General features: G+C 44.2%; 1 protein-coding gene across 2 annotated transcripts in view; it reads left to right on the top strand.

Annotated features, from left to right (window-relative positions):
- The window catches only part of galt (galactose-1-phosphate uridylyltransferase), an 84,772-nt gene extending 62,838 nt beyond the window's left edge, over positions 1 to 21,934 (top strand). The window contains exons 8-11 of one of the 2 annotated variants that reach the window (XM_085974092.1): positions 6,125 to 6,257; positions 11,883 to 11,966; positions 13,854 to 14,008; positions 21,634 to 21,934. In XM_085974092.1, the coding sequence (XP_085830218.1) occupies positions 6,125 to 6,257; positions 11,883 to 11,966; positions 13,854 to 14,008; positions 21,634 to 21,699 (438 nt within the window). In that variant the 3' untranslated portion in view covers positions 21,700 to 21,934. Of the gene's footprint in view, positions 1 to 6,124; positions 6,258 to 10,682; positions 10,805 to 11,882; positions 11,969 to 13,853; positions 14,009 to 21,633 lie in introns of those variants that run through there. The other variant, XM_085974098.1, reaches the window with a different exon arrangement.
- Positions 21,935 to 27,558: the final 5,624 nt, after the last annotated feature.

The raw sequence follows: 27,558 nt of genomic DNA on the forward strand, positions 1-27,558 counted from the left end.
TTTGGTTTATCTGGAGGTTATATGTCCGGAAAGCTCGATCTACTGGCAGAAATCAGGAGCCGTTTTGTTAGGTTTTTTTTCTTCTCGTGGCTTTGTTTTCAACAGTCGGGCTCTGGAAAGTCTCTCTGAAGCTGTTGCTAAGCTACAGAGACGCTTCCAAGGTACGGGCCGACTGTTTACAAGCTGTTGCTAAGCAACAGTGTTTGTTGTCAGATACGGAGATGAAAACCTCCGTATGCTTCAACATTAACTTTGTATGTCCGGCAGTTTTGATAGATCGGCAACAGCTCGGTCCCGTCGGTGCCGGATATAACAAAGTTTCCTGTATATCCTTTCTTGGGTAAGGAGACCAAAACTGCACACAGTTCTCCAGGTGTGGTCTAACCAAGGCCCTGTATAACTGTAGTAAGACATCTTTGCTCCTGTACTCAAATCCTCTTGCAATGAAGGCCAACATACCATTTGCCTTCCTAATTGCTTGTTGCACCTGCATGTTTGCTTTCAGTGACTGGTGTACAAGGACACCCAGGTCCCTTTGTACATCAGCATTTCCCAATCTAGCACCATTTAACTAATATTCTACCTTTCTGTTTTTCCTACCGAAGTGGATAACTTCACATTTATCCATGTTATACTGCATCTGCCATGTATTTGCCCACTCACTCAATTTGTCTAAATCGCCTTGAAGCCTCTTTGCATCCTCCTCACAACTCACAATCCCACCTAATTTCGTGTTGTCAGCACACTTGGAAATACTACATTTGGTTCCCTCATCCAAACCATTGATATATATTGTGAATAGCTGGGGCCCAAGCACAGATCCCTGTGATACCCCACTAGTCACCGCCTGCCACCCTGAAAAAGACCCATTTATTCCTACTCTCTGTTTCCTGTCTGTTAACCAATTTTCAGTCCATGCCAGTATATCACCCACAATCCCATGTGCTTTAATTTTGCACACTAACCTCTTATGTGGGACTTTATCAAAGACCTTCTGATCCAAATACACCATCCACTGGTTCTCCCTTATCTATTCTACCAGTTACATCCTCAAAATCTCCAGTAGGTTTGTCAAACACGGTTTCCCTTTCATAAATCCATGCTGACTTTGTCTAATCCCATTGATATTTTCTAAGTGTCCTGTTATCACATCCTTTATAATAGACTCTAGCATTTCCCCTACTACTGATGTTAGGCTAACTGGTCTGTAGTTCCCTGTTTTCTCTCTCCCTCCTTTTTTAAATAGTGGGGTTACATTTGCCACCCTCCAATCTGCAGGAACTGTTCCATAATCTATAGAATTTTGGAAGATGGCATCCACTATTTCCATAGCTACCTGTTTTAGTACTCTGGGATGCAGATTATCAGGCCCATGGGATTTATCAGCTTTCAGTCCCATTAATTTCTCCAGCACTTTTTTTTTTACTAATACGAATTTCCTTTAATTCCTCCTTCTCACTAGACCCTTGGTTCCCTAGCATTTCTGGGAAGTTATTTGTGTCCTCTTCCGTGAAGACAGAACCAAAGTATTTGCTTAATTGCTCGGCCATTTCCTTGGGTGTTAAATGTTTTCGGTGAGGGCACAGGGGACAAATTATGCTTTTTGTTGTGCTCTGCAACCATAATTATTAATTTGATCCATGATTTTTATGTAGCATTTTTACTGATCATATATATGTACTGTGAGCAGTTATTTAAAAAAATATATTGCACTGGTGCCTGAGAGGTAGTCGTTACACATGTATGTATGTATGTGTATATTACATGGTAGAAAATGTGTGTATTCTTTGACCAAACCGATTTTTATTCAAATAGTCATTTTTATTAATTGAGCTGAGTTCCAAAAATTGATCATTGTCAAGCTCTCTTAAGACACCAAATAGCCCAGGGATAAAGTGACCTTGTTGAGCTGATGCAACTGCCTCTATCACTGAGAATGCCAATCACTGCTGGAGATCCAGGTTTCAATCTAGAACAAGCAACTGAAAGATTGCCTGTCTCTTGGGTCCCAAGTGTAATAAGTTCTCCCTGCTGCAAAAACAATCTGTGAATTCTGCTGTCAATGTGTGTCTCTTTCTGAGATCTATCGGACACTTTTTCAACTCTTGGAACTTTTCATCAGAATTGTGAGTCAGATGAAGCTACGCCTCGATTTTAAAATTCTTTTCTGTCATCCAGCTGGTTGGGACTGCACTCGCCTGGTTCCATTCTTACCTATCCAGTTCTAACCAGAGAAACACCTGCAATGGTTTCTCTTCCTGATCTCGCACCGTTGCCTCTGATGTCCCCCAAGGATCTATCCTTGTCCCCCTCTTATTTCTCATCTACATGCTGCCCTTCAATGACATCATACATAGCTACATAGAAGATAGGAGCAGGAGTAGGTCATTCGGCCCCTCGAGCCTGCACCGCCATTCAATGAGATCATGGCTGATCATCCAAATTCAGTACCCTGTCCCTGCCTTCTCCCCATATCCCTTGATCCCTTTAGCCTTAGAAATATATCCAACTCCTTCTTGAATATATTTAATGAATTGGCCTCCACTGCCTTCTGTGATAGAGAATTCCACAGGTTCACCACTCTGGGTGAAGAAATTCCTCCTCATCTCTGTCCTAAATGGCTTTCCCCTTATCCTTAGACTGTAACCTCTGGTTCTGGACTCCCTGGCCATCGGGAACATCCTTTCTGCATCTAGTCTGTCTAGTCCTGTTAGAATTTTATAAGTTTCAATGAGATCCCCTCTCATTCTTCTAAACTCCAGCGAGTATAAGCCCAATCAACCCAATCTCTCCTCATACATCATTCCTGCCATCCCAGGTATCAGTCTGGTGAATCTTCGCTGCACTCCCTCCATGGCAAGAACATCCTTCCTCAGATAAGGCGACCAAAACTGCACACAATACTCAAAGTGTGGTCCCTCCAAGGCCCTGTACAACTGCAGCAAGACATCCTTGTTCTTGTACTCGAACCCACTCGCTACGAAGGCCAACATACCATTTGCCTTCTTAACCGCCTGTTGCACCTGCATGCTTACCTTCAGCGACTGGTGCACAAGGACACCCAGGTCTTGTTGCACTTCCCTTTCTCCCAATCTATTGCCGTTCAGATAATAATCTGCCTTCCTGTTTTTGCCACCAAAGTGGATAACCTCGCATTTATCCACATTATACTGCATCTGCCATGCTTCTGCCCAATCACCCAACCTGTCCAAATCATACTGGAGTTTCTCTGCATCCTCCTCACAGCACACATGCCCACCCAGCTTTGTGTCGTCTGCAAACTTGGAGATATTGGGCTAGAAATTCAGTAAGGCCCCGCCAGCTTTGCGCCCAGTTACCGCCCAAAGAGGGCTTCTGCGCCAATAGAGGAGTTTGCGCTGATATTCAGCGCAGCGGTAATGGCGGCGGTAGCCGGTAGCGCTGCACCGGCACCGATGACGTCATCGGTGTGCGCAGTGCCCCGGTTCTGCCCCGATACCGGCCCGACCCCCATATTTAGTTGCGGCCGCAAACAACGTTCTGCAACCGTGGCCGTCCTGCAGCCTTAGTGGCGCTAGTTAAGGCGGAGGTCGGCCGCCTGCCCGCACCTCCTTCCCCGGCCTCCTCCACCCCCCCCGCGGCATTGCCGGCTGCTTTCCGCGAGCCCGGCACTTCTCCGTGGTGCCGGGCTCATTTGCTGGCACTATCAAGCGGCGATCTCCCCGTTGCAGGCACCTCCCCCTTAAGAGAAGGAGGAGGCCTGCAGTACCGCAGCCTGCTGCTCTGCAGCGGGTGGCGCAGCGGCACCTACAGCGCTGAAATTCAGTTTCAGCGCCCCAAGCGGGGGCGGGCACACTCTGGAATAGCGCCCGGTTCCGACTTGGGGTGCAAAAACTGAATTTCTGACGGTCGCAACTGACTCCGCGCGCAGCGCTAACTTTTGGGCGCAAGCGAGCTGGCGGGGCCTTACTGAATTTCTAGGCCATTACATCTAGTTCCCTCGTCTAGATCATTTATATATATTTGAATAGCTGGGGTCCTAGGACCGATCCCTGCGGTACCCCACTAGTCACTGCCTGCCACTCGGAAAAAGAGCCGTTTATTCCAACTCTTTGCCTCCTGTCTGCCAACCAGTTCTTTATCCAAGTCAGTACCTTGCCCCCAATCCCATCTGAAAACGCAGTGTCTGTTTCCACATGTATGCGGACGACACCCAGTTCTACCTCACCACCACTTCTCTCAACCCCTCCACTGTCTCTAAATTGTCAGACTGCTTGTCCGACATCCAGTACTGAATAAGCAGAAATTTCCTCCACCTAAATATTGGGGAAGTCCGAAGCCATTGTCTTCGGTCCCCGCCACAAGCACAATTCCCTAGCCAACAACTCTATCCCTCTTTCTCGCAACTGTCTGAGGCTGAACCAGACTGTTCGAAACCTTGGTGTCATATTTGACCCCGAGATGAGCTTCCAACCACATATCCATGCCATCACTAAGACCGCCTATTTCCACTTCCATAACATCGCCTGAATCTGCCAGTGCCTCAGCTGTTGCTGAAACCCTCACTCATGCCTTCATTACCTCTAGACTTGACTAAACCAACGCACTCCTGGCCGGCCTCTCTCATTCTACCCTCCGTAAACTTGAGGTCATCCAAAACTCGGCTGCCCGTGTCCTAACTCGCACCAAGTCCCATTCACCCATCACCTCTGTGCTCACCACCCTACATTGGCTCCCGGTTAAGCAACACCTCGATTTTAAAATTCTCATCCTTGTTTTCAAATCCTTCCATGGCCTCGCCCCTCCCTAGCTCTGTAATCTCCTTCAGCCCTACAACCTTCCAAGATATCTGCGCTCCTCTAATTCTGGCATCTTGAGCATTCCCGATTTTAATTGCATCATCAGTGGCGGCCGTGCCTTCAGCTGCCAAGGCCTTAAGCTCTGGAATTCCCTCCCTAAACCTCTCTGCCTGTCTACCTCTCTTTCCTCCTTTAAGACACTCCTTAAAACCTACTGCCCTAATATCTCCTTATGTGGCTCGGCGTCAAATTTTGTTTGCTAATGATTCTGTGAAGCACCTTGGAACATTTTACTGCCTTAAAATACAATAAATACAAATTGATGTTGTTGAGTCAAATTTAAGAACAAAATTAAAATTGGAATGCTAAATGGTTAAGGGTTATTAGATAGGAACATGTTATTTTCCTGGATTGGGGTTGACCCCCTGGCTCGCTCGCTCAAGAGAGAGAGTTTTGTACTTTAGAGTAGCATTGCAGTCCACTTCCCTAATTTATCTGGAATATCAGATTTGGGGAACATGGAATGTGTTGACTTGTACACCTGTGAACAACTTGAGAGGCCACATTACAAAAAAAAAATTCTCCTGAGAGAGCTTGTTATCGTGCTTGGATTGTGCTTCAAGATGTTTCTCCCCCCGCCGTTTACAAAATTAAAACCATTTTAGGCTGTTTGTGGCTTTTTACCCACCCAGAGGAATTTCATAATTTGTTTCTCAAGGTTCCAGTACTAGAAGAGGGGATGAGGAGGAATGGCATTCATTATTTGTTTTTAGATGCTTTTCCCAATTCTGTTGTTTGCAGGATGTTCCACTTATCTCTGTACACATGCTATGGGAGAAAGGGAAAATATGCTTTTTGTATGAACAACAACTTGCATTTATATATGACCTTAATGCATTACCAAAGCCCATTCTCCTCGGGGGTTGTTTAGGTCTAGCCTGAAGGCCAAGATCTTGGACAGTAATTAATAAACTTGTTTAGGAGAAATCCAGACCTGACTTGCTTTTGCCTGGGATGCGATGCATAGTATTCGATAAACCTAAAGGGGAGTAAATGACTTGTTGCTTTAAAAAAAAAGTCCTGTTTACTTCTCTTTTTGCTTTATACCCAACCGTAGCAAAATATTATGCAGGTGATGCAAGGGTTAATGGCACCGCACTAGAAGCTGAATCTCCTTTAAATTTGAAGACTGGAAAGATGCCCACATGGATGTAATTCTGCTTCTTTAATGTCCCCAGTGAAAGTTAGTAAGCTATGATGGGACTATAACTGCCCAATTGTAATTATGTGGTTTGAGTGCAGTAAATAGTCTTTAATGCCTTTTTAATGGTTTTTTGGCTTTGAAGGAACGAATAGTGGTTGAAAATGAAGATTGGTTGGTCGTCGTTCCATACTGGGCTATGTGGCCTTTTCAGACTTTACTTCTTCCAAGAAGACACGTACTTCGTTTACAAGACTTGTCTGATAAAGAAAGGGACAGTAAGAAAATATTTCTATTATGTATATATAAAGTATCTCATCCCTCTTAAATAAGAGTTCCTCATAAGACAAGAGAGTGGTTAAAGCAGTTTATCATATAACTAGTGCCTTTCCTGTGATGCTTGGAGCCAAAATTTCTTTCTTTAACTTGGTTTGGAATATTTTGTAATGTATTGTCTTATCATGGAGAGCAAAATAAATATATGAAGCTAATTAAGTCACAAAGGCATGGGTGACCAAAGTATATAACTTAATTAATTCCTTCATAGTGTAAAGCATTTGCTGTGTACTTCCTACCCCTGTCATAATGGTGCCCACCCAGTGCCATGACAGTGAAGCATTGGCTGCAAGACTTTTTTTGGGGGTAGATGGGGATCTCTCCAGCTAACTGACCATGGAAACAGCTGAATTCTGGATTTTTTTTTAAATGAAGGTGGTCCAGTGATGAGAGTTGTAGGATGTATGCTTGTGCTCAATTACCTCTGGAATGAGTTCCTGATTTCAGTCAGATCTTTAGGATGAAGCACTGAGCATAGGGCCAACTCAAGAGGAGCCACTTGGTGGGTTCACTCCAGCCTTGCGAAGAGTTATCTCATGGAATGTGATGAGGGAAGTAAAGAAACCTATTGCATTCATCGCTTTTATGTAATTGTATAAATCTTGTAAACAAGGTATAATAAAATTGTCTCAGTAGTATTTTCTAAACCGCCTCTTTTAAAAGACATGCTGAAGATATATTTTATTATTAAATAGAATGCCATGCCAAGAACACTGAATATTTTTGTTTAAAATATTGTAGAGCAGTTTGCTGTATAATGTGTTATATCATGGGCCATCATAAAAACGTGGGGCTTTCCTTCTGTAACAACAATGTACAGTAAGAGGGTTTCACCTCAAACTTAAAGAGTCGAACTTGATTCCATATTGGTAACGGTAGGTGTTTATTGGTAAGTACAATAGAAATCAGTACAGCCAAAAGACTAGTATTTCATAACAGTAATTTACAGCACCAAACAAGATTACCCCGTTCAGCCACTGGACAGAGTAGCGTGCGATGTCTCCATTGTTCTCCTCTAATCCGTTGTTCTTCTAGCTTCTAGCACTATATATTAAAGAAGGAGTTGGATATATTTCTTAAGGCTAAAGGGATCAAGGGATATGGGGAGAAGGCAGGGACAGGGTACTGAGTTTGGATGATCAGCCATGATCTCATTGAATGGTGGAGCAGGCTCGAGGGGCCGAATGGCCTACTCCTGCTCCTATCTTCTATGTTTCTATGTTTAGCTGAGAGGGGTGTTAAGCATTCACCAGCATTGATCCGTTCCTCAGGCTAGGATACTTGAGGGCTGTTAGGCTCAGATGGCCAGCATGGATCCACTCCTGTAAGTGTATCTCTACCCCCCCCTCCCCATAATCATAATCAACTTTATTGTCATTGTTAGTGCACAAGTGCAGTACAACGAAATGTAGGCTTGCGGCTCCCAAGAGTGTACATTTAGATTAAGACATTTAAACATTCAACATACATTTGGCTTGTAATACATTAACATAACCATAATAAAGTGCATTGGCAGATGTGCAGGCTTTAGAGTTTATTTGTGGAGTTCAGTAGGATGACAGCCCTGGGAAAGAAGCTGTTCCTAAATCTGGTCATACGGGTGCGAATGCATCTGTAGCGTCTCCCAGATGGCAGGAGGGCGAACAGACTGTGGCTGGGGTGGGTAGGGTCTTTGATGATGGTCCGTGACCTCCGTAAACAGCGTTTCTGGTATATGTGCTCTATGGTCGGTAGCCGGGTGCCGGTAATGCGTTGGGCAGTTTTGACTACCCGCTGCAGGGCTTTCCGGTCATAGTAGCTACAGCTGCCATACCATACTGTGATACAGTTCGTCAGGATGCTCTCTATTGTGTATCTATGTATCTCAGGTTAAACAGTCTTCTTGTATTCCTTTGTGCCCAGTACAACTAACTCTTCTTATCCAATCATAGTGTGACACCCATAGCTGATGCAAGAGTTTTGAACATTCACTCTTCATGTGAATAGTCCCATATTTGGTTAGTTTAAAGGGTGTCTTTTATGCTGTCTTTGCAAGTTCGGTTTTGTAGCTGTTGTCTCACCTTGACCCGTGACATAGCTTTGCAATAACAGGAGGCAGCAATTAGCTTAGCTGAACCGTACAAAATCTGATGAGCATTAACACTCATGTCTTTCAGCAGTAATTGCAGTCTTAGAAAAAGAAATGCTCACAAAGCTTGATTCATTTTATAATCTCACAACAACCTGGAATTAAACAGCGCCTTTAAGGTAGTAAAACATCCCAAGGCACTTCATGGGAGTGTTATCAAACAAAATTTGACATCGAGCCACATAGAGATATTAGGACAGGTGACCAAAAGCTTGGTCAAAGAGGTAGGTTTTAAGGCGCGTCTTAAAGGAGAGGTAGAGAGGCGGGGAGGTTTACAGAGGGAATTCCAGAGCTTCGGGCCTAGGCAGCTGAAGGCACGGCTGCCAGTGATGGAGCGATTAAAATCGGGAATGCACAAGAGGCCGAAATTTGAGGAGCACAGATATCTCGGAGGATTGTAGGGCTGGAGGAGGTTACAGAGATAGGGTGAAACCATGGAGGGATTTGGAAACAAGTTGAGAATTAAAAAATCAAGGCATTACTTCATCAGACTCACAATTCTGATGAAAAGTTCCAAGAGTTGGAAAAGTTTCTGGTAGATCTCAGAAAGAGACACACATTGGCAGTAGAATTCACAGATTGTCTTTTTTAAATTGAGGCTTTGCCGGACTGGGAACCAATGTAGGTCAGTGAGCACAGGGATGATGGGCATTTATGGCACATTATCTATTTTGCAATGGAGGCAATATGCATGTATAAATTAGATCTCATTTATCCTCTGGTAGTGGTGTTATTTTTGGTATAACTAATATGTTATTTAGATAGAATGTTTGGTTTTTAGAGTATTAAGCTAAAGCTTATTTTGCTTGCATATACAAATCTAAATAACATTTAACATCCCTATTAGTGGCTATCTGGGTATACTGGCTATTGATCACCCTGGCATGCCTTCTTTCACACATTGCCAATGAAAGCCTGATGTACAGGAAACTTTTTTTTATCCGGCACGGACGGGACCGACGTGGTGCCGGTTCATCAAAAATTCCGGATAACCGAAAGCTATAGTAAAAGATACGGAGCTGAGAGCTCCGTATAAAGCAACAAACCCTGTGCTTCAGAACAATGGCCACAAGTTGCAAGCGTCTCTGTAGCTTAGCAACAGCTGCCGCCACACCCTTGCACAGCAACAAATGGAGGAAGGCAAGTAATAAAAGTTACCTGAACCTACTCCTGAATTTTGCCGGTTAACCGAGATTTCCGGTTATTTAGGTGCCGGTAAATCGAAAGTTCCCTGTACTATGATTGTGTCCGCACTATTTGAAGATGGGCAGAGGAATTCCCCCGGTGTCCTGGCGAACTTTCCTTTCTCAAACAACACTGCGAAAAAAACAGATCACCTGGTCAATTTTTAAAAATTAATTCACGGGATGTGGACGTCGCTGGCAAGACCAGCATTTATTGCCCATTCCTAGTTGCCTTTGAGAAGGTGGTAGTGAGCCGCCGCCTTGAACCGCTGCAGTCCGTGTGATGAAGGTATTCTCACAGTGCTGTTAGGGAGGGAGTTCCAGGATTTTGACCCAGTGACGCTGAAGGAACAGCGATATATTTCCAAGTCAGGATGGTGCGTGACTTGGAGGGGAACTTGGAGGTGGTGGTGGTCCCGTGACCTCTACCACCTAGAAGGACACGGGATTGGGAGATGCTGTCGAAGAAGCCTTGGTGAGTTGCTGCAGTGCATCTTGTAGCCACGTTGCCCTGATGGTGGAGGGAGTGAATGTTTAAGGTGGTGGATGAGATGCTGATCAAGTGGCCTGCTTTGTCCTGGATGGTGTCGAGCTTTTTGAGTGCTGTTGGAGTTGCACCCATCCAGGCAAGTGAAGAGTATTCCATCACACTCCTGACATGTACCTTGTAGGTGGTAGAATGGCTTTGGTGAGTCAGTCGACACAGAATACCCAGCCTTGACCTGCTCTTGTAGCCACAGTATTTATGTGGCTAGTCCAGTTGAGTTTCATGTCAATGGTGACCCCCCAGAATGTTGATGGTGGGGGATTTAATGATGGTAATGCCATTGAATATCAAGGGGAGGTGGTTAGATTCTCTCTTGTTGAAGATGGTCATTGCCTGGCACTTGTGTTGTGTGAATGTTATTTGCCACTTTATCAGCCCAACCTGGATGTTGTTCAGGTCTTGCTGCACGTGGGCACGGACTACTTCATTATCTGAGAAATTGCAAATGGAACTGAACGATGTGCAATCTTCAGCGAACATCCTCACTTCTGACTTTATGTATTTATAGGGAAGGTCACTGATGAAGCAGCTGAAGATGGTTGGGCCGAGGACACTGCCCTGAGGAACTCTTGCAGCAGTGTCCTAGGGCTGAGACGATTGGCCTCCAACAACCACCTTCCTTTGCGCTAGGTATGACTCCAGCTGTTTGTGAATCTTTCCTTTATGCAAATTGGCTGTCTGGTTTGCCTACAGTACAACAGTGACTACATTTCAAAAGTACAGGAAACTTTCGTTTATCCGGAGGTTAAATGTCCAGAAAGCTCTATCCACCGGCAAAATTCAGGAGTCGGTTCAGATAAGTTTTTTTTCTTTTCATTGCTTTTTTTCTGCAGTCGTGGCTCTGCAAGGTCTAGCTGAAGCTGTTGCTTAGCTACAGAGACGCTTGCAAACTACACCGACTGTTTTGAAGCTGTTGCTAAGCAACAGGGTTTGTTGCTTCACACGGAGCTCAGAAGCTCCGTATGTTTTAACATTAGCGCTGGTTTCTACGGCAGTTTTGATGGGACGGCACCAGCTCGGTCCAGTCAGTGCCGGATACCAGAAAGTTTCCTGTAATTCATTGGCTGTGGATGTTCTAAGGACATGAAAGGTGCTATATTGTTCTTCTACCCCTCATGAGAACTTAAAACTGAATGATAAACAGGCATTTCAGTAAGGTTGGAAAAAATGGAGAGAAAAAGGGTTGGGTGAGGAGGAGGGGGAGATGATCAATTGATCATGGACAGGAGAATACATAGCCAAAGGTCAGAGGTTAACTGACCTGTTTATTTCCAGCATTTTCTGTTTTTACTCCTGATGAGCCTTAGATTTGAAAAGGAGCAAAGCTGATCAACCAGTAACCAGAGCCATGCAGAATTTATATAACTCTCTGTTCAATTCAGCAATCATACACATATCTGAATAAATCAAAGAGCTTGTTTGTGTTTGAATTGTGCAGCTTGCCTGCTTTCTGAAGCAACTAATCCTCATAACATTGCATAAGTTAGGCTGAGCATGATTTGTGTGAATGCAGCTGGCTTTTAACTCCTTATACTCTAACTCAATTAAAGGAACTGATACCCTGCTAAAATTGGGTGTCTCAAATCTAACTCTTTGATTTGGGGAGTTACACAAACAATCCAGTCAGGGTTTTACTTTTGTCATGTTAAGATGTTGCAGGTACAGCTGGATTATTTGAACTAATTTATTTTGTTTGACACTTTTTTAGGCCTCGCTTCTATTATGAAAAGACTCTTGACGAAATATGACAATCTATTTGAGGTCTCTTTTCCCTACTCTATGGGATGGCATGGTAAGGTTAAAGAAATCTTGCAATAAACAGTGTGTGAGAGCAGACTGCCATTATATTACTATTCATAATAAAGCAGATGCCTATCTGTGATCCAAATATGTTTAGAGGATGTCCATTGTCTAAACTAAGGCATGCAGTCTTGTGAGATGGTCCAGAAATAAATAAATAAGTCTGATTTTCATTGGAAAATAAAGGAATCTTAATGTCCGGATCTAGAATTACACATCTGCTTGAGGAGAGAGTGGGGAAAAAAAGTACTGAAAATACTCGAGCTGAAGTTAAAACTTACTTTATTTAAATTCACACTTGCCTTGTGGTCAATATTTAAAATTTTTAAATGGTTAAATTCCTTGATGCAGATGTCAGTTCTAGGACTGCATCAGGTTTTTTTTTTACTTGGAAGAAAGTGGCTGGTGGGTGGTGGTACTGTTCAAGATCGATTTAGGAAATGTGGTTCTGTTCTGAATCAGAAATGGACATAGCGATCATTCCGGTAAAATGATATATTAACTACTTCAATTAGTGCAGCCTATTCTGCTGATCAGGGAGTTGAGTGTTTAAACAAGCGTTTCCCTTTTTAATTTATTACAGTGTTCATCATTTAATTTAGCCTGTTCAGTTCCACAGAGGCAGTATAGTTTGAAAGATAAATCAATTTTTAATGGTTTTTCCTCTAATGTAGCAAAAAGTACTAAAACCTCGATTTTATCCCCCCTGATCCCGATGAGAATTGGGTCTGGGAATAGTTAAAATAGGGGCAGAGTACTCCCCTTCCTGTTTGTGCCACACTCTTGTCCACTGCCAGTTTAACTCCCAGGTTTCTGCAGCAGGGTGAGGTGCTCACCACAGACAAGTTGGGGTCTGCTGACTTCATTCAGATTCTCGCACGATTTTAACCCCAGGCTGCACAAATCGCACACAGTGCTGAATGCGCCAGGGATCCAGAACTAGAAGAGGCCCAGCAAGGTAAGAGCCTCCCCTGCCGTAGGCTTCGCCCTCCTACTGACATCTTACCTCAGTGCCAGCGACCTGAAAGAATAGTCCCCGGCAGCAGACACGGAAAGTCCCACTCCAGCTCCCTCCTTGCCATTCCTGCCTGATTCGGACGGGAATCAGTCCTTTAAAGATATTAATGAGGCCCAGGCCTCACTTTCGCGGTCCCATGCAGGTTTGTCAGTCGCCCTTCCCCGCTCTGCACCCGTCCCAAGTTTAAATTGGGGCCACAACTTCTAAATGGAACAGGAGAGGTGAATTTCTTGGATTCTAGATGAACATGTAGATTGTTGTATGTAAAAAGCTGTCCTACCGCTGCGAGAACTTCAATACTCACTGACTTTAAAAAGCAGTCTGGTGGCTGTTATGCTACCATATGAAATAAGTTTGTGCAGTTCAATTCCGAATGGGCATGGGTGCACAGCGTAAAACGGTTATTAATTTGGCACTAATTTGATAATCTCACTCAGTGTGGTGATTTGGGACGTGGAACTGTCACAGGGCACTCTTCTGAGATTGAAACTGAGGCACAATGTTGGGGACAAAATTAGAGGGAACTTTACTCTGGATTTAACCAATCTATATATGACACTGGGTAGTCACCTGAAATGCAAAAGTGTTTTATCTCTGAATGCTAATATATTTGCACCTTCAGCAAAAAAAATTATAAAAGTAATTGGAAATATATAATCAAAAAATAGATTATATCAAGAGATTGCTTATGTGTGTGAGACGAGCAATTTTGCTTTTGTTTCTCTCTCTCTCAGGTGACCAGCCTTACTGGTAATGGAATACTAAAATACAAGTAAACTAGGATGGCTACAAAAATGCAGAGTTATACTAGATCTTGCATTGCTTTAATTGCCATTGTTGTACACAATTGTATTTCAACAGGTGCCCCCACAGGGCAGTTCTTGTGCGATGACAACTGTCATTGGCAGCTTCATGCTCACTACTACCCACCGTTGTTACGGTCTGCAACAATCAGGAAATTCATGGTGGGATACGAGCTGCTGGCTCAGGCCCAAAGAGATCTCACACCTGAACAGGTGAGGCTGAGCACTTTGTATACATTCATAGTCACATCGCAGAATATACCCTGAACCAATCATAACTGTCTAATAGGAGAATTGCTTGTTTTCTCTCTTCATGGAGAGATTTCTGTCTCTGTTAACTGGAAGGGGGCAGTCGGTGATGATGTAAGAACCATAAAAGATGCAAATTGGCTTGTAGCAGTATGAGCACAAGATTGTAAAAATTCAGAATGTTTGCTCTCTCCCAAGTATTCACAAGGGAAGACATGAGCAATATGCCCTTACCTCCTGACTCCCCAAAGCCTTTCCACCACCTACAAGGCACAAGTCAGGAGTGTGAGGGAATACGCTCCATGTACCTGGATGAGTGCAGCTCCAACAACACTCAAGAAGCTCGAAACCATCCAGGACAAAGCAGTCCCCTTGATGGGCACCCCATCCACCACCTTAAACATTCACTCCTTCCCCCACCGGCATACCGTAGCTGCAGTGTGTCCAATCTACAAGAGACACCGCAGCAACTCGCCAGTGCTTCTTCGACAGCACCTCCCAAACCCGCGACCTCTACCACCTAGAAGGACAAAGGCAACGGCTGCATGGGAACACCACCTCCTCTAAGTTCCACGCCATCCTGACTTGGAAATATATCGCTGTTCCTTCATCGTCGCTGGGTCAAAATCCTGGAACACTCTACCTAACAGCACTGTGGGAGTACCATCACCACACGGACTGCAGCAGTTCAAGAAGGCGGCTCACCGCCGCCTTCTCAAGGGCAATTAGGGATGGGCAATAAATGCTGGCCTTGCCAGCATCACTTACATCCCATGAATGGGGAAAAAAAATCGCGATAACACGTAAAATTTAATGACTTTGATATATAAATTAGATGAAGATTATAGACTATATAATCTTCTATAATCTTCTATATAGATTATAAAAGGGCTCAAATCCAATATATCCCAGAGTGATGAGGGAGATTTGTGAGGCATTGACAATCATGAAGACACCGGGGAAGTACCAATAAATTAGAAACATAGACATGGTAACTACAGACCCATTAATTTTACTTCAATCCCAGGTAAAATAATGGAATTGATTGTCAGGAGTAAACTTGAGTGTCTGGGTGGGCGTGTGTGCTGTGAGGAGGATGCAGAGAAACTCCAGTTTGGGTGATTGGGCAGGTGCATGGCAGATGCAGTATAATGTGGATAAATGCGAGGTTATCCACTTTGGTGGCAAAAACAGGAAGGCAATTATCTGAACAGCAATAGATTGGGAAAAGGGGAAGTGCAACGAGACCTGGGTGTCCTTGTGCACCAGTCGCTGAAGGTAAGCATGCAGGTGCAGCAGGCGGTTAAGAAGGCAAATGGTATGTTGGCCTTCATAACGAGAGGATTCGAGTACAGGAGCAAGGATGTCTTGCTGCAGTTGTACAGGGCCTTGGTGAGACCACACCTTGAGTATTGTGTGCAGTTTTGGTCGCCTTATCTGAGGAAGGATGTTCTTGCCATGGAGGGAGTGCAGCGAAGATTCACCAGACTGATACCTGGGATGGCAGTAATGACGTATGAAGAGAGATTGGGTCGATTAGGCTTATATTCGCTAGAGTTTAGAAGAATGAGAGGGGATCTCATTGAAACTTATAAAATTCTAACAGGACTAGACAGACTAGATGCAGGAAGGATGTTCCCAATGGCGGGGAGTCCAGAACCAGGGGTCACAGTCTAAGGATAAGGGGTAGTCCATTTAGGACAGAGATGAGGAGGAATTTCTTCACCCAGACAGTGGTGAACCTGTGGAATTCTCTACTACAGAAGGCAGTTGAGGCCAGATCATTAAATATATTCAAGAAGGAGTTAGATATATTTCTTAAGGCTAAAGGGATATGGGGAGAAAGCAGGGACAGGGTACTCAATTTGGATGATCAGCCATGATCTCATTAAATGGCGGAACAGGCTCGACGGGCCGAATGGCCTACTCCTGCTCCTATCTTCAATGTTTCTACCTAGTGAACAGTAATATGGATTCGGAAGAGGGAGATCCTACCTGACCAGTTTCCTTGACATCTCTGAGAAAGTGACGTCCCAAATAGTAGGCCATGCAACATATTGCACCTAGACTTCCAAAAGACATTTGACAAAGTTCTATACAAAAGTCTGTTAGTTAAGCTTGAAGCTGTGGACTTTCAGGGTAAATCTTGGATATTGATAACAGATTGGCTGAAGGGGTGAAAACAACAAATACTTGTTACAGGAGTTGTAATGAGAATGGAGGGAGTAAAATGGTAAACCCCAAGGATCAGTGCTCAGACCACTCCTGTTTCTAATTTACATCAATGGCTTGGACCCATTGCAAATTGATCAAATTGCAGATGGTACCAAACTAGGAAGGGCAGTGGAATCAGAGGAGGCAGCTTAGAAATTACAAAATTGGGTGTGGTGCTGCTCTCCATTTTCATTGCTACAGCCAGGAAGTGTTGAAGCAAATACTGTGACAATGTAGCAAGTGCTGCATGCAACCTCCAGCCTTTGCCTCACGTCCCGAGATATATAGTACTCGTCTCATCCACCTGGATAGATGAAAGGCTGAGTAGATCAGTCATAGATTTGAAAAGGTTACAGCATTAGATTCTCAAGTTCCTTAACCTGGACAAAATCTACACTTGATAAAATCTACACTTAACGCCACTATTCAAGAAAGGAGGGAGTCAGCAAACAGGAAACTATAGGCCAGTTAGCCTAACATCTGTCATTGGGAAAATGCTGGAATCCATTATTAAGGAGGTAATAGCAGGACATTTAGAAAATCATAATACAATCAAGCAGAGTCAACATGGTTTTATGAAAGGGAAATCGTGTTTGACAAATTTGCTAGAGTTCTTTGAGGATGTAACAAACAGGGTGGATAAAGGGGAATCAGTGGATGTGGTGTATTTGGATTTCCAGAAGGCATTCGATAAGGTGCCACATAAAAGGTTACTGCACAAGATAAGCGTGCATGGGGTTGGGGGTAATATTTTGGCATGGATAGAGAGTTGGCTAACGAACAGAAAACAGAGTCGAGATCAGTGAGTTATTTTCCGGTTGGCAACCAGTAACTAGTGGGATGCCACAGGGATCAGTGCTGGGGCCTCAACTGTTTACAATCTATATTAATGACTTGGAAGAAGGGACCGAGTGTACTGTAGCCAAATTTGCTGATCACAGAAATCACAGAAACCCCACAGTGCAGATAGAGGCCATTTCGGCCCATCGAGCCTGCACCGACACATATCCCACCCGATCCTTGTAACCCCTACACCAACACATATCCCACCCTATCCCCATAACCCCACGTATTTAATCCCCCTAACACTAAGGGTCAATTTATCATAGCCAGTCAACCTAACCCGCACATCTTTGGACTGATGATACAAAGATAGGTGGGTTAGCAAGTTGTGAGGAGGATACAAAGGGCTGGATTTTGTTAGTGTGGGCGGGCTGGGGCGTGTCAGGTGGAAATCGTGTCAGGACCCCGACTCCTAAGTGATGTGTTGAAAAAGTGGGATTTTCCCCTAATTGGCCAATTGATTTCCAGCGTGTGGAAACCCCTGGCCCAATGAGTCTTTTCATACAGAAAGTCACCTCCGAAGATGTCATCAATGCTGTTGGATTTAAGGCCTGCAAGCAGCCTTGATTCTTCTGGAGACTGCAAAGGCTCTGCAATTTATATGAAGGAGTTGAATTCTGGAAAATATCAACGATCAAGCAAAAGTGTGCTCCTCGATTTGATGAGCCCTCCCTCCAAGCTCTGGTGTACGGAGCCAGCTGTAATAAGCAGGTGCTGTTCCCTTCCTCATGGAGAAAAAAGCCACCCCAGCAGACAAAAGCTGTGTGGCTACAAGTGGCCCAGGAGGTCAACTCCATTTCGCTGAGCCGCAGAACCTGGCTGCAATGCAGGAAGAGGTTTCATGACCTCCGCACAGGAAAAGTGAGTATGACTTTCCCATCACCCTCAATCTGATCCCCATTGCCTCTCCTCACCAGCATTCTGCATTGCCAACCTCTTCCTCCACATTCCACTTGACACTTGCATCCCTGCACCCTTACCCATTCCCTCTCTCTATGGTCACATTCACTTAACTATTCGACCATGCAGCCCTCACACTCCCTATCACTGTGATGCCATGACAACAACAACTTTCAACACACAGGGAGTGTCCTTTGTATCCTTCTAAGCATCAATGCTATGGATTCTCTATACTCCTTCATTCTCACTCAAACTCCACGTGTGTCCATCATTGCAGGAAAAAAGAACCAACAATAAGAGGGAAAGAGCCATGACAGGAGGAGGGCCACCCTCAGTAGCCCAGCTCACCCCCTGGGAGGAGGCGGCCCTGGAAATTGCTGGGATCGAGGAGGATACCCAAGTGGGGTACGGACAGATGGGCGCATCACAGCAAACTGGTGATAGAATAGTTTGGAATCTCTCCCATTGACATAGCATGAGTCACTGATAATGATTCTGATGCTCTAACAGATTGACTTATGATCATCTGCAATATTCAATGTGCATGTAACCTTGGCCTCACATCTCTGACTTTCCTTTACTCCCCCACAGGGCCATCGAAAGCCCCCGTCCCCACTGTCCAGGAGGAAGAGCCTGAGCCTCCAGACTCCTCAGAGGAAGATGCAACATCTGAGGGCACAGCGTCAGCAGAATTTAGCGCACCCAGCACCAGCGCAGACACTCACACCTCGGTGGGACCTTCACGAAATAGAGTAGTGTTGTCACCCGGTGTATCACAGCTCACAAGTGAGCATCAGTAGATGGTGGAAACAGTGGAGGGCACAGGAGTCTGCCAGCTCGGCTCTGCTGCATGCCAACCCTGTGCCTCCGGGTCCATCCAGGACAGCGGTGCTAGAACTCCAGGAACAGGTGCAGGAGTCTCTGGCAGGTTTTGTCTCCAGGGTCGCTGCAAGTGTGGAGCGAATGGAGGAGTCCATCGTGAACATGAGCAGAGCCTTTGTAGAGGCATTGGCGCATGAACACATCACCGCGGAAAGGATGGCCACCTCCATGGTAAGGCTGGTTACTGTAGAGGAGAGGATGGCTACGGTAGAGGAGAGGATGGCTACGTCCATGGAGGAGCTTAGTCGCCAGGTATTGAAAACATGGTCATTGTTCAGAATAGAATGACATCTCTTGAGGAGCGATGGTCAGCTATTGAGCAAACAATCCAGACCTTCATGCAAGTCCTCTGGAGTAGGACTTCCAGTGCAGAAACGGGTCCTCATGGCCCCCCTGCAGTGCAGCAAGGTGTTGTCAAGCCACTTGCTAGCTCTGAAATGGGGCTGACCCATGAGTGGGATGTTGGTGGCAGACAACAAGGAAGTGGGGGCTCCTCTCCAAGCGCTCACACGACCATGCCACAGCAAAGTCCTTGGTCAGAGTCCTCGCCCAACTGAGATGGGCGCCTCAGCCGCAGGAGCAGCAGACTTTTGGTGAGCCCTCACAGGTTCACAACCCCAGAGGACGCCCGCCAAAGACATCGAGACAGGAGCAGCAAGAGAGTGAGCAAGGGGCCTCCACATCTCTGAAGCCACAGGGGAAGCATCATGTAGGAGCACGCATAAGAGGAAGATAAAGCACAAGTAGTCACAAGTGTAGTCACTTGAGTGCAGTGTTTTGTTTTTGGACCAGCCATCATTGTGATTGTATTATAAAGTGTTTTGATGGCAAACTGTTGAAGTTGTGGCCTCTGTCATTTCGCAAATGGGACTTCCACATTGAGGGATTAGGGCGCCTTGCGTTTGTCAGAATGTTGGTCAGATTAATAGGATTCCACAGGTTCTTGTCCATTGTCGATGCTCTGGTAAGAAGGAGCGAGATTAAAGTGTTTGATTGTGCAGGCTAAGCAAATCTGGCCAGGATGAGTGTGTCCCTTGCATCCCGGGCAGCAATATGGTGGCGCTCTGGCGCCTTCTGGCCTGTGCATCTTCAGGTGGGTGACTAGCAGCTTGGCGCTCCTGTTGATGCTCCTGCTGTTGGTCATGGTTCTGCTGCTGCCGCGGCTGGTCTGCGTCCACATCTGATGTCCAGGAGGAAAGGAATTAAATGGTCGCCATGCTTCTGGTATATGCCTCAGTTGAGGAAGCGCTTCGTCAAGGTGGGGAGGGGTTTCCCAGGAGGTCATACTGGAGATGGGTGTCAGGCTCCAAACTTCCACAACACTGAGTATGCCTGCTAAAAGTTCCCCCAGACCTGAAACAACAAAGTTCTGCCACCTGCAAATAATCATTGGTGAAAACTCCTTTGTAATGGTGGAGCTGCAGCTGTTCATAAGCAATCCACTTGTGAGGCCGCCAGCATTACCTGGCGTGTTCCAGAGGAGGCGTGTAGGATGGGGGAAATGTGTTAAAATTGGAAAGGCCTCTCTAAATGTGATTATAGAGGCAATTAAGTGGTTGTTAAGGGCCTATCCCGCCCTTTGGAAGCGGGTTGGAAAGGGTCAGAAAACACGCATTTGGGAAAATTGCTCGGAGGCGGGATGGGGCCCACCCGCCATTTTTGGCAAATTTAACAACTCACGCCTCCAATCCCGCCTCCTTGGGCCTGGCAAAATCGAGCTCAAAGAGTCTGCAAAGGGATATAAATAGGTTAAGAGAGTGGGCAAAAATTTGGCAGATGGAGTACAATGTGGAAAAATGTGAGGTTATCCACTTTGGAAGGAAGAATGAAAAAGCAAATTATTATTTAAATGGAGTGAGACTATAAAATGCTGCGGTACAAAGGGATCTGGGAGTCCTAGTACATGAAACACAAAAACTTAGCATGCAGATACCGCAAGTAATTAGGAAGGCTAATGGAATGTTGGCCTTTATTGCAAGGGACATGGAGTATAAAAGTAGGGAAGTTTTGATGCAACTTTGCAGGGCGCTGGTGAGACCGCACCTGGAGTACTGTGTACAGTTGTGGTCTCCATATTAAAGGAAGGATATACTTGCATTGGAGGCAGTACTGAGAAGGTTCACTAGGTTGATTCCTGGGATGAAGGGGTTGACGTATGATGAAAGGTTGAGCAGGTTGGGCCTATACTCATTGGAGTTTAGAAGAATGAGAGGTGATCTTATTGAAACATATAAGATTCTGAGAGGGATTGACAGAGTGGATGCTGAGAGGATGTTTCCCCTAATGGGGGTATCTAGAACTAGGGGGCATAGTTTCAGAATAAGGGATTGCCCATTTAAGACCGAGATGAGAAGGAATTTCTTCTGAGGGTCGTGAATCTTTGGAATTCTCTACCCCGGAGAGCTGTGGAGGCGGAGTCACTGAATTGATTCAAGGCGGAGATTGACAGACATTTGAACTACAGGGGAGTCAAGGGATATGGGGAGAGAGCGGGAAAGTGGTGTTGAGGACAAGATTGGATCAGCCATGATCTTATTGAATGGTGGAGCAGGCTCGAGGGGCCGAGTGGCCTACTCCTACTCCTGCTCCTATTTCTTATGTTCTTATGTTACTGGAGCAGGTGGCAGAAGGATCTTGCAGCACTCTGTTATGCTCATAATCTCCTGTCAGTCCCTAAATTGCACTTTAATTAATCTATTGTGTCAGTTCACCTATTACTTGCCGTGACTAAATCATCCTTTAACCTGCAGGCTGCTGAACGCTTGCGGAATCTACCAGAAGTTCACTACAAGCTGAAGCAGAGTCAACTAGAATAATGAATGGACTCAAGTAAACTGCAACAGACTCACATCATGATATTTTGCTGCTTATGTTGATTACTGTATTGCATTTTTTAGGGAGTGGTACTTCTTAAAATTAAAACATTCAATTAAAAAGCATTAATGTCCACTCTAACCTTACTGGAGCAGCCTGTTCTATTAAACTTTGTTCTAAAAAATGCACATCTCCCTTTAATGACTCTTTAGCCCTGTACAGAAATGGGTCCTGTGTGGCCCTACACCTGTATATAAAACACTTTTGTTCCCCCTAGTGTGCTTCTTGATAACCAGGGGGCCTGTACTTGAAATTTGAAAATGAGTGTTACTGTGATTTGCCTGAGAGAAGTTAATTGCAGAGCAATTCTATATGCAATCGATTTTTAAAAAAATCTGCAAATGCTGGAAATATGAAATAAAAATGCTGGAAATACTCAGCAGGTCCATCAGCATTGGAAAAGATAAAGACGGGCTAGGGTTATAGATGGAGAACTTTCATCAGAACTGAAAGATATGCAAACCCCATTATAGAACTGAGATAGTGAAGAAGGCAAGGGGGAGAGCAACTGGGAAAAGTGAGGAATTGGGAAGACTTGCCTCTGTCAGAAAGACAGTGAAATAGGTTTGTAGACTGAAAAAATATTTTATGGCTAGAAAGGTGAAAAGCAGCTGAATGTTGTACAAAAAACAATGAAAAAAGGTGTGAAAAAGAATGTGGAAATAGTTGAGCCAAGTGATGAAAAGGCAAGAAGTGGAAAGTGAATGGGTGAAACGTGCTAGAAGGGGGGTGGGGAGCAACGTTCCCTTTAAGCTGCGTGGCCGCGCAGAGCCCGCACAGCCAGTGAGCTGGCTTTTAAATGTAAAAACCCCATATGCGCGTATTTTTGAATGGGCCATGTGGCCCCTTAAAAGGGGCCGCATGGCCCCAAAAAAATTAGAGGAAACATTGGTGGGAGGATTGTTGAGGTTTTAAATTGCTAATGACTGGACCCTACAATACGCAGGTCAGATGTGCCGGCTGGGCACCTCTCTCAATGACCCTGGTGGACTTTCCAGGGTCAGGGCAGGTTCCTTAATTAGTCTGTCATTGATGTTCACCGAGGTCACTAGAAATGTACTTAGGATGCCTAGCATACGGGATAGTCTAGCGATCCAGGGAGGAGGGGTGTGCCTGTGTAGGCTAGGTGCTGGGTCTTACCCACCCCACCCCCCTGCCAACAACCTTCCAAGAAACAACTTTATGGTGCCCACCGCAGTTCTATTGGTAAGGGGCCGCATTTTTGTAGCACCTCTTCAGGGGTCCAGGCTCAAACTCTGCTCAGACCCCCAGGTAGACACCACTTCCTCCCTGGCTAGTGAGGTATGCATGTTCTGACTAGGCGTACTTCTGCCCACGATATATGGAGTCCAACTGAAGGCTTGGGTACTCAGTTCAGAGTCTGTGGCCCTGCACAACCCCCCTCCCTCCACTCTTTCCCCCCCCCCCCCACCCACCTTAAAACAATAGCTATATTTTATGACCATTACAGCAGACTGACATTGAGGTTAGACGTACATTGGAATGGCAGTGAGTTTTTGGAGACAATGTTTAGACCAAAAGGTTACAGAGAAAAACATGAGACCATACCTGAAGTTTGCTTTGGCCTTTGTTGGAATAGTATAGCAGACCGAAGATAGAAAAACCTGAGTGTAACTGGAGGGGAGTTGAAGTGATGGGCACAAAAAGGCCAGGATTACTCTTTGCAGACTGAATGGAGATGTTCAGCATTTGATCTCCTGGTGTAAAGGGGATTGTACATGAACAGTGAAGACAGTATACTAGGTTGGAGGAAGTACATGTAAATTGCTGACTCTAGTGGAAGAAGTGTTTGGGTCTTTGGATGTTAGTCTGGGAAAAGGTAAGGGGACAGGTGTTGCATCGGTTATGGGTGTACAGGAAAGTAACGGGGCAAGGGCAGCTGAAAGTCAGGGCGATGAAAGAATAAACAAGGATATTCTAGACAGAATAGTCTGGAAAGCAGATGCAAAATGTGCTTGGTGAAGGGATCATGCAGATGATGTGGAGAAAGAAAGACTTGCATTTATATAGCACCTTTCACAACCATCCCAAACTGCTATACAGCCAATGATGTACTTTTTGAAGTGTAGTCACTGTTGTAATGTAGGAAACAGGGCAGCCAATTTGTGCACAGCAAGCTCCCACAAACAGCAATGTGCTAATCACCAGATAATCTGTTTTAGTGATGTTGATCGAGGGATAAATATTGGCCAGGACACCAGGGATAACTCCCCTGCTCTTCTTCAAAATAGTGCCATGGGATCTTTTACGTCCACCTGAGGGGGCAGACGGGGCCTCGGTTTAACGTCTCATCTGAAAGACGGCACCTCTGACTGCAGCACTCGCTCAGTACTGCACTGGAGTGTCCACCTAGATTTTTATGGTCAAGTCTCTGGATTGGGATTTGAATCCACAACATTCATGACTCAGAGACCAACTGAGCCATGGCTAACTCATAGAATGGAAAGTGAAGAAAAGGGTGTAGTAGTGGAAAATGGGACAGATGCGTCAAAGCTCTAGTGGCTACAGATGAATGAAAATCTGGCTGAGCGAACAGAAGGACATTTCAGATGTTCCAGTGGAGTCTTCAGAACACATATGATTGGATACCGCGAAACTGGGGAAAGGAATAGGCTTGCATTAAATGGCTGTGGAAAGTCCATTTCCAGAAATAGGGGGAAGTTCAGAAAGGGAAGAAAAGAGTCAGCGATCTAAAGATGAGCGATGAGTGGAAATGGGAAGCTTGGGTGATTTTTCAAATTGGTTTAAGCACAGGAAGCAGCACCAACACAGTCATCAGATGTAATAGAGAAAGAGGTCATGTACCTATGTGGTTTCCCATAGCAACACCTTTTATCTGGCAGAAGTGAGTCGCGTTTAAAAAAAAAATGTATTTTTAGTGGGTGCGCAATAGCTTTCTGCAGAACATCAGAGGCCCTATCTGGAAAAGTGAAGTGTTTGTCCTTCAAGACACAACTCTCCATAAGGAATTTTGATCAGTTAAATTTTTGTAATTGAATATGTTATTGGCAGTCTACCTAGTAAAACATTCACGTTCAATTTTTATGTGCTTCAGATTGATAATTAGAGACTATTTTGGTATCTATAGGGTTAAACCTGTGATTGCATGCTCCCAGTGTGAAAGCTGCACTCGAAGGGACTGAGAGTTAGAGATAGAGCAACAACATTGTAGCCCTGATTCTTCAAGCAGTACAGCACCCCACTGGGAATATGAAGTTAGCCCTCGCATGTTCTCCAGGCTTTGGTTATTAATACCCTCCATAGTTGACACTCAAGCATGAGGAATGGCCACTATGGAGATATTCAGGAAGCCTGATAGTACTCAGTGAACCATATGGGAGCAAGACCTGGTGCTTTCAGCGGAGGAGAGAAGAAAAATGTAAATAACTGATCCATTAAGGAGTTACTGTAAAATGAGACCCAAAATAGGAAAACCAAGATCTCGCACTTCCAGGATTTCCTGACCACATTCTCAGCAGGTTAGCTGTGACTGAGAAATATAAGTAATATTGGCATTAACCGGATCACATTTCTCAACATGTCCTACATGTCACTAACATAGGGTTTAAACCCCACCCAGCTCTTTCAGGTAGATTTGTATTAAGCAGAGATCGCAAAAAAGCAATGACACCTTTGTGAATATTTTTTTTGTTGGGGGGGGGGGTGGCAGGGGGGCAGTGGAAAATCTTTTATTTGTATATTTTAGTGGCTAGCATTAAAAAAAAGCCATCAGAAAGACCGTACCATTTCTGTAATATAGCAAATATTTAAATATGCGAGCCTAGAAATAAGCTACATATTGTGTGTATTCCAGCTGGGCTCTATTCAATGCTGCAGAATATTCCAAATAGAAATATCGCTTCCCATCAGTTTATTTTCTGCAGCACCTAGTGGATCAGTTCTTTCCCCATGTGACCAGGAAAGTGCGGGGGCAAGTTGTGATTCAGTTTAGCAGCCTATGGGGTGAAGGAAGCAACAGCTAATTTATGAGAGGCAACTTCTGGAATGCAAGGAAATACAGTAAAGAACTAGGGAGGCTTTCTACAGTTAATGGCTTCTTGATGTTTACTTGTGGTTACCATATGACTGATTTGAAAAGCTTATTTTACATTAAGTTAAATGATGGGTATTTGAAAAAGGACATCATTCAGCTGTGGTGTATGTGGTTTTGTGGGTTTTTTTAATGAAAAGATGAAATATGGGATTTATGTTCACGGGGCAGGAACAGCATGTCCATTCATAAGTATTACATGCTGCCAAGTTAAAGAATTTCCCTCTTGTTCAGGTTGGCAGTTTAACAAGTATGTGTTAGGCCCATCCTTCTCACCATCAGTATTTGGATTTTTTTAAATAAATAGCTGCAAGTGACCCACAATTCCAGTTCTTTACTTTCCCAAAAGAAAAACTGAGGTAGAAGTTGACAATTGTTCATTTCCCAGTACCTGAAGTCAGGCTGTAAGGGGTCTTTCTTAGCCTGGAATTGATATCTGTATATACAATTTGCAAAGTGGCAGCTGTTAAGGTTTTGGGAGATGGGAAGATATGCTCAGACCATCTCTTAAGAACTTACACAATTAATTTCCATGTGGGTTGTCCTAATTGGTTGGCTCTTTGAAAGAGCAGGCACAGGCACGATGGAACAAATGGCTTCCTTATGTGCTGTATGATTCTATGACCCTATGTTTAAAGTTTTCTTGGCTACAAGCAACAACATAGTAAACAGTCTGAGATTTATGTAGTTACTGGGGCAATGTGTGTTTATACTCATCTACTGTGCCTCACACAAACACAAACAACGTGTTGCTTTGAAAATAGCTTGAAATATTTCGGACTACGCCAATAGAATGTAAACGCCCCATAAAACTATTGAGAGACAAGGGACTTTAACCAGTGCTTTATAAGGCAAGCCAATTGGAAATCTTTAGGATAAGTGAGGGGGAGTAAGTCAAGTCTTATAGAGGGAATCTGAGATTTAATGTATTCAATTGCACACCACTGATTTCCAAATAGTTGCAATTTCCTTAATTGCCTCCCTTCTTCCCAACTCCCCACCCCAAGAGTGTACCGGAATTCTAAGTATAGAAAGTTCAACCTATATAATTAAAACTATGATTATTCATATTCTAGTCTAATTAGACTCCATAATCATTAATTTGAGCTCATTAAAGATAATTAGTCAAAAAAATTAGTTGATATATAATTAGCTCTGTCTCCGTAGTGGAGGTTTCACAATGTAGGGCAGCAGTGCTGGTATGTCGCTAACTTTTCCTTTTGATATTTACTCAGAGATGGATACACTATAGCAATTGAGTATGTCCCATTGCAGTATCAGTGTAGGTATTCTACATGGGTCTACATGTTTTTGAGATTATACAAATCTCAGTGATTTACTGCAATATAGAAACATTTGCCAATCTCATCTTTTAACTTCTCTTCCATTTTTTATTTCTTTGCATTTCAGCAATTTCCTGTATAACCCAATTAAACTATCACTCTTAAAGCTAATGAGTGGTATTGATAGTAACTGGACTATGGTACACTGCGGAACAATTAAACAATTAAAGATTAACTATTGCAGTGGTGAAATTAAGTGCCATTAACTGTGAAATATCACCCTTACAGTAAGTTTCCTTATTGCACATTAGATAGAACAGGCTTCTGTGGCGGAGACCACATAGGGACAATAACACAATTCACAATGTATAGCCAATGTGGTTATATGTACATAAACACAATTCACTATGTATAACCAGTGTTATATGTACGTACTTGGTTGGGTT

This window comes from Somniosus microcephalus, chromosome 2 (assembly GCF_052327205.1).
Source record: "Somniosus microcephalus isolate GS21.2 chromosome 2, FLI_Smic_1.0, whole genome shotgun sequence".
Classification (NCBI taxonomy): domain Eukaryota; kingdom Metazoa; phylum Chordata; class Chondrichthyes; order Squaliformes; family Somniosidae; genus Somniosus; species Somniosus microcephalus.